This window comes from Apodemus sylvaticus, chromosome 5 (assembly GCF_947179515.1).
Source record: "Apodemus sylvaticus chromosome 5, mApoSyl1.1, whole genome shotgun sequence".
In the NCBI taxonomy this organism is placed as follows: Eukaryota; Metazoa; Chordata; class Mammalia; order Rodentia; family Muridae; genus Apodemus; species Apodemus sylvaticus.
This window is the reverse complement of record NC_067476.1, coordinates 3,047,867-3,067,839: the sequence shown is the minus strand read 5'-3', so window position 1 is coordinate 3,067,839 and position 19,973 is coordinate 3,047,867. Positions and strand designations below refer to the sequence as shown.

Below are 19,973 nucleotides of genomic sequence, written 5' to 3'. Positions count from 1 at the left end.
GAAATGTAAATAAAAAATATATCGAATTTAAAAAAAAGACAAAAAAAAAAGAAAGAAAAACTCTGGATATTTGGTTTTACATTAACTTCTTGAGTTCTCTGAACTCTAACTGTGGAGCAACACAGCTGTATGCAAATTCTCTATAAAGGGTGAAAATCTACCTAGGGTGTGAAGATGAAGAATAATTACAGAAATCTTACATCTGAATAGATGAGTGGACTCAGCAGGTAAGGGCGCTGGCCACCAAGCCTAACACTTTGGGTTTGATCCTTGTTTTTCTTCCAAAGCTGGAAGGAGAGAACCTACTCCTGAAAATTGTTCCCTGGTCATCACATGAACTCTGTACTGTGTATGTGTGATGCACACAAGGCAACGAAGATAAATTAATATTAGAAATACCACATCTAAGAATCTGGGTATGGTAGTGCACGTGCATGCTGTAATTCTAGCACTCAGGAGCTGGAGGATATGCAAGTTTCTGGCTAGCCTGGACTACATGAGAAGAGAAGGGGGAAGGCAAGGAGAAAAGAGAAGGAAAGAAAAAGGAAAAGGAAAAGGAAAAGGAAAAGGAAAAGGAAAAGGAAAAAGGTGGAAAAGAGAAGCATTCTTTTCTCACTGTGCACTGCCTGACCTTACCAGGGTGCTCTCCTGGAAGCACCAGCTGAGGCCCTACCCTGGCCTGCCCCAGCCAGCTCAGTGGTCCTCCTCCTCTTCTGGGTGCCACCAGCTGTGTCTTGCCTGGTTCATCAATTCCTTCTCTGCTTCTCACCTGGCTCCTCAGCTCATTCACACCATCTGTGCAAGGCAGCAGAGCTATTTCCCCCCACCCCACTTTGTGCTGCCCGAGGCTGATAAAGGGCATCTGCTCCCACAGCCAGGCTGGTTCTAACAAAGCCTCTACTTGCCTGGACGCTGATTCCTTTGCTTGTTCCCAGTTCTACATGGTGGGCTCTCCCCTCATGGAGGAGGACATGTACCTGGACCTCTTCCTGGACCCCTACACCATCCAGGTGAGCCTGGCAGCCACATTGCTGAGAACCAGGGCTGGTGTTGGCCATGGGGACCTCTCTGAAATGCCAAATCCTCTCTAAGAGGTAGGCTGTATTATCCAGACTCCTCAGCTGAACTTAAGGGAGGTAACCAGGCTTGCCAATCAGACACACCCTGGCCATGAAGTTAGATGGCCTAGTCCTGGTGGTGAAGTGACAGTCACGTGCTGCCAGCAGTCACCTCGGGTTCTAATGCTTTGGCTTCTGCTTTGCTTGGTCCAGGCCAGGCCTAGGCATCTGACTTCTCAAACTAACAGTGAACAACTAAGTTTATGGAGATCTGCTCTCCCTGCCTCCCCGAGTGCTGGGATTAAAGGTATAATCCGGCACTAAAGAGGCTGATGCCAGCCTGGCCTACAATGAGATCCTATCTCCAAAGCAAAACAAATATCAATTTAAAATACTCTTAACATTTAAATCTCAGTATCTAATTTATCTATCCTAAACTTTCTTTCCTCTGATTAGAAAAAAGCAGCACAGAATATTTAGTGTTGTTCCAACGTTCACTTGCTTACTGTAAAGTGTGGGTTTTCCGGGTTCATTGAGATAGCGCCATAGTTAGGAGCAATTACCAATCTTGCAGGCAACCTGAGTTCAGTTCCCAGCACCCATGACTGGAACCATGTGGCTCCTGATTTCCTGTAACTTCAGGTCCAGTGAGGTCTGATGTCGCCTTCTAGATTCCTTAGGCTTCTGCACTAATTGCACATATCCCCTCCACACATATACATACTGACAAAGTAATAAAAATAAATCCTTAAAAATTAAATGTGATTTTAAGACTGAAGGAACATTTAAGTCAACTGGTGCATAATTAACTAACAGAGTGCAGCTGCTCTTTAACAGCTGAGACTAGGGACAGCAGAGTAGGCTATCACTGAGGTAGGAAAACCCCCTTATGATAAATGCTTTTTCTATGTTTTAAGATATACTTACAAAAGATTTATTCGCCTTTATTTTCTGTGTATGCGTGTTTTGCCTGCATGTATGTATGTGCACCATGGGTATTCCTGATGCCCAATGAATGAGTTCAACAGATGATATCAGATCCCCTGACCTGGAGTTACAGATGGTTGAGAGTAGTCATGTGGCGATTACAAGCCTGGGTCCTCTGGAAGAGCAGCCAGTGCTCTACGGGGCAACTTTCCAGCTCTAAGATACACTTTTAAGCATGCTGTAACTCTGTAGTAGCATCTTCGGTGGTACTTTGTAGTAGGAGGCAGGGTATGAATTTAAGCAAGCTTGAACCACCTTCTAGAATGAACACATTGCCTTTCTGTCATAGTGGAATCCTGCTGGTGTAAGACACCAGTGTTTTTATTTCTTTTGCTTTGCAAACTGCCTAGGATGACTTTCCTCCAGCTATGTCTCAACTGTTCAGCCCTGGAGCACCTTTAGACCTGCACCCACTTCACCCATCCAATCCAGAGACTGGGTTCCATTCACATTTTGGTGAAGTCAAAAAGGCATCCAGTCACCTTTCAGCTGTGGATCTAAGCTTCTTACCAGATGAACTCACCCAAAAAAATCAAGACCAAACTGTCATTGGACACAAGCTGGCAAGTAAGGGAAGCTGTAGGACTCGAGATGGGCAAAGGCAGTTGTACTTGCCTGATGAACAGGGCAGTGGGCTGAGCTTGAATAGTTCACCAGATACCCAGTCATGTCTGGGCTCTGATGATGCTGACTCCAACCAGCCCTCTCCAGAAACACCAAACTCCAAAGCCTTACCTGTGGCATTGATATCATCCATGATACCAATGAACCCTGTTCCAGAATGTTTTGGAATTGTGCCTCAGTTACAGTAAGTATACTTGTTTTTCAAGTGAGGGATGCTTCTAGGTGCATAGTTTATATTTCAGAACATGACAGCTAATTTCAGGATAATGATATAAGGTAGAGAAGTTCAGATTGCTTTATTCTTTTTCAGTTATTTTTAATTTTTATTTAAATTTATTAATTCACTTTACATCTCAATATCAGCTCCCCCCCCATCCTCCCAATACCCTCTCAAGTAGATCCTCTCCCCATTCCTTCTTCCCCTTCTTTCCCTTCAGCATTATAGCCAATGGTGGTCTGGTTGCTTATGAAATGAAGCATCAGTTCTTTACACATTCTTGAAAGATTGTATTTATACCAAAGCACTCAAATTTTAACAATAGGAGTTAAGGCTGGGTAAGCACAAAGGACTTTGATTTGGAGTCTCCTTTGGATTTGTGGTTTCTGTTTTGAGACATTGTTTGCTATTAATTATAACATTTAAGTTTTAAATCTTATTTTTTAGTTATGAAATGTTAGACAATGTTAGCACACTGAGGTTTATTAGGGACCATATTACTTTACATTTCACAGTGAGAATTCTCCCCCTAGCTAGATGCTAAGGCAGAGTCTATGAAATAAGTTAAGAAGTTGGTGTTGAAACTATACTTTTATGATTTTATGAGTTGACTTGTTTGTTCAGGAATGTAGTTTCCACTGCAAATCTGGCCTGTAAATTGGATCTGAGAAAAATAGCTCTGAATGCCAAAAACACAGAATACAACCCAAAGGTAAGATTCCTCTGTGTTCTCTTCAATCACTAACTTTTCCTTAGGTTGTTTTCCTTGTATGATTTTGACAATGTCTCATTTCTTTATAAGAGAAATTGTAAAACTTCTTAGTGAGTCCTAAAGCTGGATCTTTTCATTTAAAAAGATTTTTCACTCTGCCCAGAGAACACTAGCTGTCTTTAACTGCCATGACATCTGTGGAATATTTTTCTTTTCTTTCTTTTCTTTCTTTTCTTTTCTCTTTTCTTTTCTTTTCTTTTCTTTTCTTTTCTTTTCTTTTCTTTTCTCTTTTCTTTTCTTTTCTTTTCTTTTCTTTTCTTTTCTTTTCTTTTCTTTTCTTTTCTTTCTTTCTTTCTTTCTTTCTTTCTTTCTTTCTTTCTTTCTTTCTTTCTTTCTTTCTTTCTTCCTTCCTTCCTTCCTTCCTTCCTTCCTTCCTTCCTTCCTTCCTTCCTTTTTTCTTATTTTTATTTACCTTTCAAATATTATCTGTCTTTCTAGTTTCCCCTCTGCAAACTCCTTATCCCATCTCCCCTCTCCCACCTACCTACCCACCTACCCACCTACTCACCTACCCACCCACTCCTGCCTTACCACCCTAGCATTATCACCTACGCTGGAGAACCAAGCCTCCAGAGGAACTTTTATTTGTATTTTTTTTGACAATGTCTGAATGTATAACCAAGGTTTGGCTAGAACTCAGAATCCTCTTGCCTCTTCTCCCAGGAGCTACTGGTCTGCGTAACCATGCCTGGTCAGAAATCCTGTTTTTCTAAATTCTGGCCCACACAGCTGACACATCTACGCTTTTCCATTTACAGCTTTGTTTATACAAAAGGTAAACTGCTTCAGGGTTTAAGCTTCTCTCTACTGGAAGATAATTCCATGACTCTCCACCTAAAGTTATTTTCACTGTATAACCAAGTCAGCCTCCAACTCATAGGGACCACCCTGTCTCTGCCCACTGACTGCTGTTTAGTAAAATCTGTTCCCTGTGTCTCACCAAGGGTAGGCACTCTGTTTTCATTGTCTTGATTGCAATACAGAATTTGGATTTGTTAGCTACACCAACATTTAATGATTTTTCAGGGCCTACAGGCCTTGTAGAAGAAGACAGGGCTGAAGCCAAGTCCTGTACTAGGCCTGCAATAATAAGCAATACCTTGCTCCTATGAAAAACAGCTTCCTGGGTTCAGTGGTGGAAGATTTTTAGGGTCAGATAACAAAAGAATTGCAATAGTAGAAGAGGTGGCATGCATCAAGTATGTAGATAAGCATTTGCTTTTCCTGACATCTGAATTCAGGGCTACTTATTATCCAGATGCATTCTAGCTTTCTCTTCTATGTCTCACATCTCTGCCTCAAGCACAGATAGAAATAATTATTCTGGGCATGGTGGTATACACCTTAAAATACCAGCACTTGAGAGGCTGAGGTAGGTATATATTTGTGAGTTCAAGGCCAGCCAGGTCTATAAAAAGAGTCATAAAGCCAGTCAGAGGGACATAGTGAGACCCTGTCTCACAAAACAAAATGAGTTGTCTGTATCTATAATTCCAACCTGGAGAGGCTGGGGCAGCAGGCTGTTTGATGGGTCATATAGAGAGGATATGTACATTTTTCCCTCTCCTTCCCTCCCCCACTCCTCCCCTTTCTTTACCCCTCCCTTTTCCTCCTCCTTCTTTTCCTCCTCTCTCTCTCTCTCTCTCTCTCTCTCTCTCTCTCTCTCTCCATTTCTCTCCCTCCTCTTCTACCCTCTCCCACCTCTCTCCTCTTCTGCCTCTCTCTGTCTCTCTCTCTGTGTCTCTGTCTTTGTCTCTCTCTTGCTTTTTTGTTTTTTTGTTTTTCAAGACAGGGTTTCCCTGTATAGCCCTGGGTATCCTGGGACTCAGTCTGTAGACCAGGCTGGCCTTGAACTGAGAGATCTGCTTGCCTCTGCCTCCCAAGTGCTAGGATCAAAGGTGTGCACCTCCACTGCTAGGCCCTCTCTTGCATTTTAATGATGCCAGGGAAGGTGATACATTGTAGTATGCACATGAACAGCATTAACAAGGACTTATTAACTCCCTGGTGGTGATTCAGGGCCTTTTTTAGTGTTTACAGTTCAAATTGCTTGTCAGCGCTTGAAATCATCTATGATCTTTTGGAGTAGCTGGCCCCTACAAGATGTTGTCTTGCATGGGACCCACTCCAATGCCAGTTCTGGCCTAGTGGATAAAGAAAAGTAGAAGAGAGTGCAGTAAGAGGTTATTTAGTGCCACATCAAGGTGATAGGTCGATTTGTCTCAAGTGTGTCCTTGAAAGGTTTACTGAAGAGCAGGCCTGGGAACACACATTGAAATGGATTGGGAAGGCTGGAACATGATGAAACAGGTTTTCTTTTAATTTTGAGCATGTCTGTCACTATGTATACTGTATTTTACTTTGGTATAGTCTAGAATCTTGGCTATAACATACATGATAGCATACTTTTATTTTCTATGGTTGGTTGGTTTTGTCTTGAAATAGGATTTAGCCATGTAGTTTAGGCTTTTCTTAAACTTGGAATCCTCCTGCCTCAGTCTCACAAGTGCTGGAATTAGAGGCATGTACTACCACATTGAACTCATATTTTTTTTTATTCAGATGAGATCTCATGCATTTCAAACTTGCCTCAAACTTTATATGCTGACAAGGGTGATCTTGACTTTTCTTTTTCTATGTCTCCATACGCAGGGGGCTGGGATACCAAACCTGGATTATTTCCATCTGGGCAATGAAACTCAGGGCACCATGTGTGCTTAGCAAGCATGTGGCCCACAGGGCCACAGCCTCGACTCTCCACCTCTATTCTTCTTTTAAAAAAGGGATTTTGTAAGAGAAAAATGAGAATATCAATGTAAATCCAACTGGTTGTGGATCCTTACCAAGTTTTAATAACATTGGAAGTTTCTTAATTTTTTGTGTATTAAATAAGGGCAACAATAAACTCGTTACTCTTTTTATATGTCTAAATCAGAGAAATAGAATAGGCACAGTTACTTTGAAAATGGCTGTAAAATAACATCTTATAGCTGTAATTCTTGCTAATGTGTGGAGAATAGAGCCAGACATTGTTTGGATTTTCCCACTTAGTTTTAGTTTCCTCAAGGTTTTTTATATATAAAGGGCCAGCTTTCCAACTGAGCTAGTGGTAACTTCCAGGAGAGACTAATGCTCCCACTGTCTTTGGTTTGCAGAGATTTGCTGCAGTCATAATGAGGATCCGAGAGCCAAGGACCACAGCCCTCATATTTAGCTCTGGGAAAGTGGTCTGTACAGGAGCCAAAAGGTATGGGGCTGCAGTTTCCACTCCTACTCTATAGGCAACTCATTATGTAAGAAAATAAGCATAGCATTTGTGTGGAAGTTCACAGTAGGAGCAATGTATTTTTCACTGCCAAACAGTTAACATGTTAAAAGTTCTTAGTCTTACATATCTAAGCTATATCACACACTTTACATTCCCATGTTTGGTTAAGATTCTAGGAACTTGACTATAACAACACGTTCTTAAGACAAATACATATGTTATAGATCTATTATACACACATATTATTTATAAAATATATGCTAAAAACAAGTTCATGCACATGTTATATATGTTATACTATATGTATTGGCTTTCAATATTTCTCTAGTCTTTTTCATTTGGGATAAAGGGGAGTGGCATTTTGATTCATCTAGAGCAGTGGTTCTCAACCTTCCTAATGCTGAGACCCTTTAATACAGTTCCTCATGTTGTGGTGACCCCCAACCATAAAACTATTTTTGTTGATACTTCATAGCTGTAATTTTGCTACTGTTGTGAATTGTAATGTAAATATTTTTGGAGGTAAAAATTTGCCAAAGGGGTTGTTACCCACAGATTGAGATGTACTGTTCTAGCACAGGCTTTTTCTGAAGGGAGTACTGCTGCCCACTGGGGTAACCTGTGGTCACTGTGGCTGGCAAGAACTGGAAATATTTAAATTAATTGGATAGGGTAGGTCTAGAATTTTATTTCAGTGTAAGATAGTATTTTTCAAACCATTATTCAATATCCAAGGAATACTTATTAAAGAGTGTGTTCTGACACCATTCTCTTATCTTTCACATGGAGTTCTTTGCAGATGTATAACTGAGCCTCTGGGCCTTCCATTCTACTGGTCTATGTAATGCTAAGGATGAAGGATACATATTTGCTTAGGGCTATGTGAAGAAGGTAAAGTTGAAATAATTTTTGCCACCTATGCTGAGACTTTAGAGTTTTAAATCTATTTTCTAATGTTTGTGCAATGAATATATGTATAGACTTTGAGCTGTGTGGTAAAATAGGAACTTGTATGTGAGATTTACAGCAGAGTAAGCTTTCCTTTATAACACGTCTTTATTCTATGGCTAACTTGCGACATTGTTGAAGGTAGTCTCTGATTTTGCCTCTCAGCCCCATGCTCCTAGAAATATGACTCAGACTCAAATTATATTTACAAATACCTTGGCCACATAGCTAAGCTCTACTCTGACTAACTTATCACTAAAGATGCCCATTTATTTTAACCTACATTTTGCCACATGACTGGCTACCTATGCTCAGGTACCATAGTCTGTCTACTCACTCCTTTTCAGACTGCTCCTTGCTGCTGCCTCTCCTAGAATTCTTTCTCCTCTTGATGTCCCACCTCTATTTCCTGCCTAAGCCATAGGGCATGGGCTTTTTAATTGACAGGTGACATATCCATACAATACACAAGATGCTCTCTCTATAGGACATAGTTTTACTCAGCATTGTCAGGAGTTAGAATTGGGTAGAGAGAAACAGAAATAACTGAAGTAAAGCACATATAACAAAGTTCAGATAGAGGAGAGTAAGGTATTTAGAGAATCCAATACTTCCTTTTGTACAGGCAAGCTGAGTCACACTGGCTTTTCTTTTAGGAACTGCTGATTTACAATTTAAATGCCAGGACACCCCACAAGGAGAGCTATGTTCCCATAATTTGCTCACCAGGTGTGGCCCATGTCCAGCTGCTGCTGCTGCTCACTGCTTTTTGGGCAGGTGAACAATGTTAGATGAAAACTACAGGCTCAGGCTTAGGACTTTGATGTTCTCTGACTGGGATTTGGGCTTGACCATTTGAAAGATGAAGCTATAAATTTGGATATATTCTTTCCTCATGCTGAGTATGGTGCACAGCAGCTGGGTGAGAAAGCTGAGATAACTTGGTCATGTTTTAAGGAATTTAAATTTGTTCTTGACAATTTGTCTGATAAAGGTCTATCCCACTCACTTGGCACATATCTTTCTTCCATGTGTTATTTTTTTTTTTAATGTTCTTAGTACTTGTTTTTGTTCCTATATAAATGGTTCCACACATTTAGACCAGGGCAGTTGTCAAGCTGTAGTGAAGACTGGAAGCACTTAGGAGGCTGTAGACAGCAGTTGACTGGGCCTCAGACAAGAATGGCTGTGTGACAGAGGGCAAACCTGGGTCATGGCTCCTCTAACAAGATTTTAGGTGTGTAGACACACTTTGAGAAATGGTGAGGTAGTTAGTTTTCCAAATAACATTTAAGACACATAAAAGAAATGTACCTTCTAGATGAGAGATGGCCAATCAAGATATTTTTGGCGGGTTGGTTCAGTTCAACTCATGGTACACTGTATCAGACCTTTGACAAGGCATTGCAGACAAAAGAATGGGAGGGAAGCCCCTCTTATAGAGCTTCTCTCCCATTTATTTTGTTTTTGTAGTTCTGGGGACCAAATCCAAAGTCTTGTACACATAACGCAAGTGAAGTCATGGAGCCACATCCCAGCTTAAAGACTCATAGGTGCACTGAAAGTTGTGCATAGGCTGCAAGTGTAACACAAATAGAGGAGACAGGATGCCATTGGTCAAGTCGATGTGGTGATGCCTGCCTGTCTCAGGCATGGGAGACTGAAGCAGGAAGATTGTCACGAGTTACCCACTAGTGGCTGCAGAGGCAGCCCATCTCAGAAACAACAAAAATGTCTTTAATCGTGCTTGCATCTCCCCAGTGAAGAGGAGTCTCGGCTGGCAGCGAGGAAGTATGCTCGTGTGCTGCAGAAGCTTGGGTTCCCCGTCAGATTCTTCAATTTTAAAATACAGAACATGGTTGGAAGCTGTGATGTGAAATTTGCCATCAGGCTGGAGATTTTGGCGCTAACCCATCGGCAGTTCAGTAGGTATGATGGTATCAAACTCAATCTTGCACTTACTAAGCTAAAGAAGTTAGAAAATTCAGGCTAATAACACAAGATAGCTTTTTGAGAAAATGACCATTTCCCAAAATAATAGAGGCTGAAGCAGGGTATCTGAATGGATCAAGATGCTGTGCCCATTATCAAAAGTTACTATGTGAAGCCAGTGTCTTGAAATAGTGTTTTTCACATAAAAATGGCATAGTGATCACTTGTACAACTTTAGCCCACATCTCTGATTGGGCAGCTCCACCAGGAGAAAGTCAGCTTGCAATCCCACAAAGTTCATACACAACTCTGGTGCTTCTTGGCTGGAGCTTTCTATGTTCAGGTGCACTAATTTATAAAATAGGCCCAAGTGGTTTTGAAGATGGTGGTGGGAGAAGTGAAGGGCTGAGGCTTCTAGATGGAGGGCGGAGACAGAGAGAGAGAGAGAGAGAGACAGACAGACAGACAGAGACAGAGACATGGAGAGAAAGACAGCTATGGTATGGCCTCTGAGTGTGATCCTATCTAGTTGTGGTTATTGGGAAGAGCATCTTTGTGTAGCTCTAACAATGCTGTATTTACAGTATTCCTGTCCGAAGAGAGCCTTGTAGCCTCCTGGGTTCTTTAATCCTAATCTCCACAGTCAGAGTAGCTCCCTGCCCTCAGTTCAGCCCTCAGAGAGGGCAGCTCAGGCTTCAGGGATCACAATCCCTCTTGAATACACATTGGGGCCAAACTCCCAGCCTAATGTAGCACAATCTTTTAAATTCTCTTCATCAGTTTGGGCTCATTCTACCCTTCTCCCTCCTTAGGGAGTGAACAGTGAGTCTGTTCACCTGTGTGGGTAAGGACAGTGGGGGCAGGGAGGTGAGGACAGTGGGGGTGGGGACGTCTTCCTTAGCTTTCCTTGCAGCCCCAGCCCCAACAGAAGTTTAAAGTATCTGGACTTAACTGTCAAACCATATTTCATTCCTAGATCTAGCTTGAACAATGCATTCTCCCTCCTCCTAATTATTTTCTTTTCCTCTTCCAAACAACTTGCTTGTTGAGTGACTATGCTATCTGTTCTTATTGTTTTTTATTTTTCAAAAGTCTGAGCTTTGTAGATGGCTTTGTCCCTTCCTCATACAACATACATTGCCTCTAGATGTGTTTTCTTCTTCAATCCAAGGATAATTTATAGACTTAGTATGTACTGCATTTTTTATACTCAATTTTTAATTGTACAAACACTGCCATTTTATTGAGCTACAGGTCTCCAGCTCCCTTCTTAGACACATGAATGAGCTGCACCTCAACTTAAAGCATGGCTGGGCAGACTCCTGGCTCTCCCCTTAGGCCACTTGGGGCTTGACACGGTGTGTGCAATTCATCTTCCTTCTTCCCTTCCGTTCTCAACAACATGCAGAGGGATCACAGTAGACCGTCATAGGCACCTGACACCATTTTCACTTTCTGAAAAACAAAATTGCTAGAAGAGCAAGAGCAGAGTCAGCTGCTCTGGAAGCAGCCCACACCAGTCTTGTGTTCCAACCAGGCAGATTTATGGACCCACTCACTGTCTGGCTGGAAGGTGTACTTTGTCTTCCAGAGACTGACTGTTTCCAGCCTCACTCTGGCCTCCCTCAAAAGTACTCTGTCAGGCCTTCATCCACAGAATAGAATGTCAGCACCAATGTGTGTATATTCTGCGCATTGGGAGCCTAAAGGGGCTTTTCTAAGTAGAGAAAGAGCTTTCTTCTTAGCTCTTTTTCTCAATGCCCAGAGCTTGTGGGAAGTGTGATACCCATCAGTCATGATGAGGCCAAGAGTGATTTAAGGCCTGAAAATTCGCATTTCAACATCTTAATACAGTCCTAGTTTCGAAATAAGGTCTGGCTATGTAACTCAGGCTTGTCTCCCTCTATAGTGATCCTCTTGTCTCAGCCTCCTGAGTGTTAGGATTATAAGCATGTACTACTGCATCCGGGGTGTTAAAGCGAGTGCCTCCTGTCTCTTAGGCAAGTAAGAGCTCTACCACTGAGCTACATTACCAACATAGTCTCCCTGTTGCTACCTTCTCTATCAATCTAGATTACAATTATCTTTATAGCTTTTTATGAGCATTTCCACTTTAGTTTTAAACTAAGAAAATATGTTCGTAAGTACTTGTTAAAGCCCTAAACTCCAGGTGAGTATTTTGTAGTAGCTGATAAGGTCCTACTGGCCACCTATGCAGGCTTAGTCCCTTGCCTATATGGAGTCTGCTGACTAAAATAAAGACAAACTGTCAATGTTAGTTTTGAACTGTGGTGGGCACTATAGAGCTGAGACTGCTCAGTGTCCTGTGGGACTATGAACAGGGTACTTTGCGTTGCTGTGGATCTGGAGAGTCAGAAAAGTGCTTCTGGAGAGGTGGTACTGCAAGATGATTCCAGGGTGAACTGACCAAGAGATCATCAGGTATTTGGAGGTCAGCTTCTCCTCGGTAGTCTGTGCCCTCTGCCCTTTCTCTGTTTCAGTTCTCTTAGTTACACTGATACATAGAGTAAGTAATGTATGTCTGAGCAGGAGTTTTTGTACTTGTCACTTTAAAAACATGGTTTGGGAAGCAACCTTTACACTCTTCAGGACAATTCCCCATCTGTCTCCAGCAAGGGCTTCCTTCTACCGTTTTCTTGGTTGAAGAACTGTGGGCATTGTCAGTGTGGCCTGGTTCATCCTCTATGTACACACGAAGATTCAGGCAGATTCTAGTGTGCCACTTTTCAGATGTCTTACTTTCTTCATACCCATTCTCCATGAGCCATTACTTTGAGAACAGTTGTATTTTTATATACTCTCTGGGGGCGACATCTTAACTATTTCCATGGCTCTGTGCCCTTCTCTGGGATGGACTGTAGAGATTCAGTTCTTAAGCCCTATCCTTTACTCTATGAGAATCCAGCATGTTTCTAGTAAATCTTTGTGATTTACTACTTATAGGAACAAATTGTAAACTTTGCATGTTTGATATAGTGTAACTGGTTCCTGTGTATAGCAGCTGTCCAAAGACAAGTGCCTGTGATTTTTTTTTTTTTTCAGACAGGGTTTCTCTGTATAGGCCTGGCTGTCCTGGAACTCACTCTGTAGACCAGGCTGGCCTCAAACTCAGAAATCCACTTGCCTCTGCCTCCCAGAGTGCTGGGATTACAGGCGTGTGTCACCACTGCCCAGCCAAGTACCTGTGATCTTAAATTGGTTTTTTTTTTTTTTTGGTTTTATTTGTTAAAAATGTTCAGCAGATTATAAATGCATACAAAATGTGCATATTATTGGGCACTCAGAAAATTCAGAAAAACATATACTTGTACTGGCAAGCTGTAGCTTAGTGTAACAGAGTGTTAACTCTCTGTTCAAGTACCAAATCTGATGTTGAAGGTTAATCTCAATTTCTAGTCATCTAGGGTGGCTTACAAGTGTGAGAAACATTAATCAAAAATTAGTCCTTAAGCTGGTTATGGTGGCATCTGCCTGAAATCCTAGAACTCAGGAAGCAGAGGCAGGAAGAACAAAAGCTTAAGTTTAGCCTGGGCTATGCATAGCAAGTATTGGACCAGTCTTAGAAACATACAGGGAGAACTGCTTAAGAAACCAATAAAATGTAATTATTCTAGATAATAATTACTATGGACTTACTGTGTAGCCCAGACTTGTCTTAAACTCTCAATTCTCCCTGGGTCTCATGAGTGCTTGGATTTACAGGGATGAGTGACCAACACCCAATCACAAAAATATCCATTTTTGAATGTCTTAAGTGCCTACAGTTAGGGCTGGGATTATAGCCCACTGTCACAGTACTTGCCTAAAATGTGTGGGGCTCCAGGTTTAATTCCAGCATAAAAACAAAATTCACATTTAAAACACTACTCTTGCTGAGAGAACCAAAAGGCTTTTTTTTTTAAAAAGTAAAAATGGTACTTTCTACAGCTGTGAGGTGAGATTTAACATGTGGGACCTTGAATGTTCTGGAAAAGCAGTGGATGACAGTGCTATTTATCACTTTCTGTGTCTCAGCAGTTATGAGCCTGAACTTTTCCCTGGCCTTATTTATAAGATGGTAAAACCACAGGTTGTGTTGCTCATCTTTGCATCTGGAAAAGTTGTGTTAACAGGTAAGTTCTAAGGCTACTATCCCACTGCATAAGACAGAAAGCTACGTGGAATGCTATTCATTCCGTCATAACAGGTAATTTCTGCTATAGTGGGGATAAAATGATATCACCCTCAGATCTCAATTCCTAAAATTCATATTACTTGATGTGTATTTTCGCCTTGCCATCTTGCTTTATATCAACCATTACCACACACACAGCTTACCTTGCTTCTTGGATCTCTTCAAGGGTGCTTATTCTAAAGCTGTGCAATATTCTAAGGCAGAAACAGGCTCTGTAAAGCATTTACAGAGCTAAAACACTAAGCATTTACTCTGCTGAACCTGGCATCATAGAGAGGCTTTGGTCTGTGAGTTATGTGACTATGATTTAGAAGTGACGTATAATAGAACTGTTATATTTTCTCCTAATCACTTAAAGGTGTAGAAGTTATTCTTGTCCACAGCTGACAAAATAGTCAGTACACTGTCTTTGCCAGCTGTACTGCTTTTTCTTACTCCTGTTGTAACAAGTTAGTGAATCAAATGTGTCTTCCCGTTGCCAGATATCTCTATGCTCCCTTGCGTTTGTGATATATAAATGGGAAAAGCGCTTGACTAATTTGTGAATTTTTGGTGTAAGTGCCCAGGAATTTAACTTTCATATATTACTGTTTTAAAAGTTCTTAGCATAAATTTCCAAGCTCCTTTAAAGGCATCTAAAATATGTTCTCCTATAATCAAACCTTCTTTCTAAACAGTTTATCAACTTACAGTGGTATTTTAAAAATTTTACAGAAGGCTGGGTTATTGTGGCACTTTCTTTTTAATCCATGTACCTGGGTAGCAGAGGCAGGCAAATCTATGCAAAGAAGAGGTCATTTTAGTCTACATAGTTCCAGGCCACCAACCAGGGTTACATAGCAAGACACACACACCCCCATACCACCACACCCAGCTTGACTGGCTCAGGTCATTCATTGTATTTCTGGTTGATAGGTCAGGAGATGAATTCATAAATCTGGTATCCAAATGAGAGACTCTTAATTTTGAGTACCTACCATGTATCTGTACTATGTTAGAATGCAAATACCCATCTGGCAGCAACGCAGCCCTATTGAGACAGATGGAGTTAAGTTGCAGTGAATCTCATTGAAACAGAAGTTAAGCCACATGTACTTAAACCAACCATCCAGTACATCCAGTGTCCCTAATCCTGCCATATGTTCTTCAAAGACAATAAAATGGCCTGCAGTTTTCTGAAGTGGTATGGTTTTGAAAGGACTTCCCACAAACATTACTGCACATAATTCTCTCACTAACCTATGAGAAAGGTTGCTGTCTTTCTGGTAAGGAAACTGAAACTTGGAGGTCAGGTGAGATGCTTACATTTGCAAAGTTTAGTGAGCGGTAGAGCTGGCAGTTGAGCTCCTATTCCACCAGTTTCAAAGCCAGTCCTTTCTCAGTGCATTGGGCCACATCTTGCTCCTCAGTGGCCAGGATCAGAGATACTGTGCATCTCAAAGGGGCAGTCATTAAAGCAAACAGAAAAGGGGCAGTAAGCTTTGCTTAAAATAGCAGGGTCACCTAGTTGGGGCTGCTGCTGTAAGGTAGTGGTTTTCACTATTGGTTGTTAATTGGACTATGAGACTAACGTTTCCTTTGATGTCTGTACCTTAGTAAGGAAATGTTGGATGAGGTCTAGGCACAGTCAAAAGGAGAAGGTTCTGCTTAGAATATAAAGGGCCCTGGGTCTGGTCCTCATCACTAGAACTAGTACTGACTTGACAAAATCTTGTTTGAACACGTGGGAATGAGTAAAGATGTCGCTTGGCTGATGGCTTCTAGTGTAAAGGAAGGGACACTGGCTCGTGTCTCCCTCATAGCTGCTGTTTTATGACTCAGGTAACATCAGTTTCTTGCCATGTCATTTATGGAATGAGGAAACTATACATTCTGTGTATCAGAAATCATTTTCTATGATTATAAAATCTGACTTCCTAGTGTTTCTGCTTCCCAGGGGTCGTTGGGTGGTATTCTCTTCATGCTTGAATGGGATGTTCTTAGGTACAGCATTTTATGTAAAGTCTTATGAAAGAAGCAAAGCAGTGTTCATACCAAACGCCAGATCTGGATTTCATGTTCCTCAAAGAACTGTGAAAAGAATACCTTGCCTTTGGGTCTACTTTAGTGTGCAAGCTTGCTTCACCTACCACATGTAGGTGGTGGATGGCAAGAAGCCTGGTTCAGATAAAGGTAGCTACAACACCAGAGGCAAGTTCTCTGTCAGCAAGTAGCCTTGTACTTCTGGTATACCTCACATCCTCTTTGATTTACACCAAACTGATCTTTGTGGACAGGAAAACGTGAATATTTTAAACTCTGATAAGTCTCTAGGCGAATGTCCCACCCCAGAGATGCAGAATTTCTCTTCTCTGTTAGCAGTGAGCCTCCTTCCTCATTCTGCCATCTTTTGGGGTGCAGACCCACAAGTTGTAAACTCCTTAGCAATGAATAAACATAATTTTGCCATTGGTAGCAAAAAAAAAATTAGATATTTAAGGACTCCCTTCTGACTAAAGTTTTTTTTTTAAACAAAATTAATATAACAAACTTAACCACTTGAAAGTGGACTATAGAGGGCACTTAGTTCATGTAGTGTTCTGCAATGTGACTTACACCATTACCTCCAGTTCTAAAACATTTCCATGGCTCCAAATAAATCCCTGTATCATTGAACAGTCTTTAATGTTCTCTAACAGCCACCAGTGTCTGTTTTCTTCATGGATTTACCTGTTTGGGATATTTCGTGTACATGTAGCCATCCCTGCCCTTTTCCGGGGGTGGGGGTGGGGGTAGGGGCTGGGGAGTGAGTGGCCTTTTTCCCGATTGTTGAGACATGTTCACATTTTGTCCTTTTTGTGGTTGAGCAATACTCTATTGTGTGCCTTCACTAGGCTGGTTTCATCTCTTATGACTATGACTCCTTCCTATGTACCCCTGTTTTGGGTTTTGTGAGGGGTTTACCGAAGTGGAATTGCTGGATTGTGTAGTGATTTCTTAACTTTTGAGGAACAGCCTGATCTGGGAGCTGAGCCAAGTTTTTACATTCCCACTAGCAGTGCAGCAGTTGCTGAGTTTCCAAGATCCGACTGTCAGTTGGCTTCTTTTTTTTTTTAATTAGATATTTTCTTTATTTACATTTCAAATGCTATCCCCTTTCTACATTCCCCTCTGAAAACCCACTCTCCTATCCCTCTTCCCGCTGCTCACTAACCCATCCACTCCTGCTTCCCTGTCCTGTCACTCGCCTACACTGGGGCTCCAATCTTCTCAGAACCAAGGGCCTCTCCTCCCTTTGATGTCCAACAAGGCCATCCTTTGCTACCCAAGCAGCTGGAGCCATGGGTCCCTCCATGTGTACTCTTTGGTTGGTGGTTAAGTCCCTGGGAGCTCTGGGGGTACTGGTTGGTTCATATTGTTGTTCCTCCTATGGGGATGCAAGCTCCTTCAGCTCCTTGCGTACTTTCTCTAGCTCCTCCATTGGAGACCCTGTGAAAGCATCACAGTTCATTCATGATCCTGATTTCTGGTTTAGTCTTCTTTTTTGGATCTTCTCCCTCTTCAGGCCTGGAGCTAAATCAGACAACCCGTCTCAGATCTTCTCCCTTCCATTCTAACTCTACATCTCTCAAGGAAGGGCCTATGTGCAGATACTTTGTTTTTCACACAATAACAGGCTGTTTTTATGATTTTGTTTGTTTGGGTTTTTTGCCTTGGTTTTGAAATAGAATTTGATCTCATGATCCTCCTGCTTCAACCTTCCAAGTGATAGGTATAGACATACATTGGGTGCTAAGAGTTTTTACTGTTTCTTCCATTAACCCACTTTCTTCTTAGCATTCTGCCCACAAATATACCAGATACTTATTCCTATTTAGCTGAGGCCCATGCCACATAAAAACTAGTTCCTAATATTTACTTGGTTGTCCTCTATCTACTTTTAATGGTAGAGAGTGCGATGGTTGATGATTGATGCTTGTTGGTGAAAGATGAGTAGGAGCTGACTGACATTTTTCAAGAAAGTGTCTAATCTGAGTTTAGTGCTGAGTTGATGTCAGTCATGTCATGTCATATATCATGTTGTGTCATGTGTAGTATCATATCATATCATATCATGACAGCTAACAACTGCTGACACCTAAGACTCTAAGAATAAAAATGGTAAAATATTCTTCCTCTAATTACTTCCTAGCATTAAATTTGGAAACTCTTAACATGATTCTACCTAGCCTAGTACATTGAAAACAAGACACTGGCCAGAAGTTAGTGGATCCACAGCAGTTATTTCTGCTGTTAGTTGGTTTGGACACAGGTGCTGAAGATGTCAGTCTTAGGTCTCTCATAGAACATTGCATCCATATCTCTGCTGAGTCCTGTATGACTGAAGACAAGATCCACAGAGAGGTAAAACTAAAGGAACCCCTGCCCTATGGCATGCATTTTAGAGAGACTATGGCAATAGTGCCCCTCTTCCAAGTCTTTTCTGTATTACAAAGAAATGTCACTTACTGTGAACAATTAGGAGGTGTCATCTTGAAACCATCACAAAGAATTGGGCATCTTTGTAATCCCAGAACTGGGAAGACAGGCACAGATGGGTCTGTTCTGAGGCCACCCTGGAATGTTTAGCTAGACTATTTCCTAAAATGAAAGAGGCAGCAATCGAACATGGTGAAATGAAATTTTAGCATGAAAAACTGTTGGTGGTATTCTTATATTAAAGATTATATAAACTTGGATTTTTTTTATAGGTGCCAAAGAGCGTTCTGAGATCTATGAAGCATTTGAAAAGATGTATCCTATTCTAGAAAGCTTTAAGAAAGTCTGAGTGCATCATGGGGCTTCTAGCAATGATTTGGATATGTGATTAATACAGCAGAGAGTGATTTCTTCTACACAGGGCTCTAGAAGCTTCACTTGTTCTCTAGTAGCCATGGGCCTCTGTCATTATGCTAATTGATTATGCTTTTTTGTTTGATTTTGCCTTGTTGTGGAAACAGGGTCTGCTATGTAGTCTAAAGTGTAGTTTGATTTATTATAGAATGATTCTGTGTGAATAGTCATGATTAAAAAATGAAAATTTCTTGCTTCAAATGAGTATTGTATGTTATTATAAAAAATAAGAACAAGTAAATTTATTTCAGAATTTGAAATATGTCAGGCCTTGATAGACTGAGGCGTTAAGACCAAGCTTTATTTTTAAAGTATGTAATATATTAAGTACATAGAAATTTCAAGTGACTGCACATCTTGATACTATCTGTAATATAACAGTTATCAATAAAAACTCATGTTTAACTTTTTTTCATTTCAAGTATAGAAGAGACAGAATCCAGACCTTTTGGTAATGGATACTGTGAAAATCAGCTATGGAGAACAAGTGGAATATCCCAAACTTCAAAATCCTTTGTTTGAAATGAAACTGTTCTCCAGCAGCCACCAGCCTGCTATTCTGCTGTTATGCTAATGACTTTGTGGTTTTTGTTTGTCTGGTTTTGACATGTTTTTCAAATAGTCTACTGTGTAGTCCAGAGTGCTCTTTGATTCATTACATTTTAAAATTTTAAACTTTCAGGACTCATGCTGGTTTAGGGAAAATATTTGAAAAATGACATAGGGAGCTTCAGATTTTTCTTCATTAATTAATTAATTAACTTTACCTCCTGATTGCAGCCCATTCGTCCTTTCCTTCCAGTCCCTCCCTTACAAGTCCTTATCCCCATTACCTCCTCCCCTTTTTTTCTCAGAGAAGGGGAAGCCCTGGCAGAAGCTAGACCTAGGCCCACTACACATTTCTAGCAAATATGCAGCTTGGTCTTCATGTGGGTCCCCTAACAATTGGAGTAGGGAACTGTCATTGCCTGCTGTTGGACCCTCTTCCTCTAGCTGGATTGCCTGGTTGGGAATTTGGGCTTTTACATTTCTTTTCTGATTGTTCCTTCTCCAGGATATAATTAAATACAATGAGTTCAAGCCAATGGTAGCTAGGTTGT

General features: G+C 41.1%; 1 protein-coding gene across 2 annotated transcripts; it reads left to right on the top strand.

Annotated features, from left to right (window-relative positions):
* The first annotated feature begins 941 nt into the window (after nucleotides 1-941).
* Tbpl2 (TATA-box binding protein like 2) lies at nucleotides 942-18,808 on the top strand. 2 transcript variants are annotated; one of them, XM_052181024.1, is made up of 7 exons: nucleotides 942-1,010; nucleotides 2,396-2,853; nucleotides 3,511-3,598; nucleotides 6,814-6,905; nucleotides 9,636-9,803; nucleotides 13,845-13,939; nucleotides 18,732-18,808. In XM_052181024.1, exons 1-7 carry the CDS (start codon nucleotides 942-944, stop codon nucleotides 18,806-18,808), a joined length of 1,047 nt encoding a protein of 348 aa, XP_052036984.1. The 2 variants fall into 2 exon arrangements, with proteins under 2 accessions (XP_052036984.1, XP_052036983.1); XM_052181023.1 differs by having other exon boundaries at nucleotides 13,842-13,939.
* Nucleotides 18,809-19,973: the final 1,165 nt, after the last annotated feature.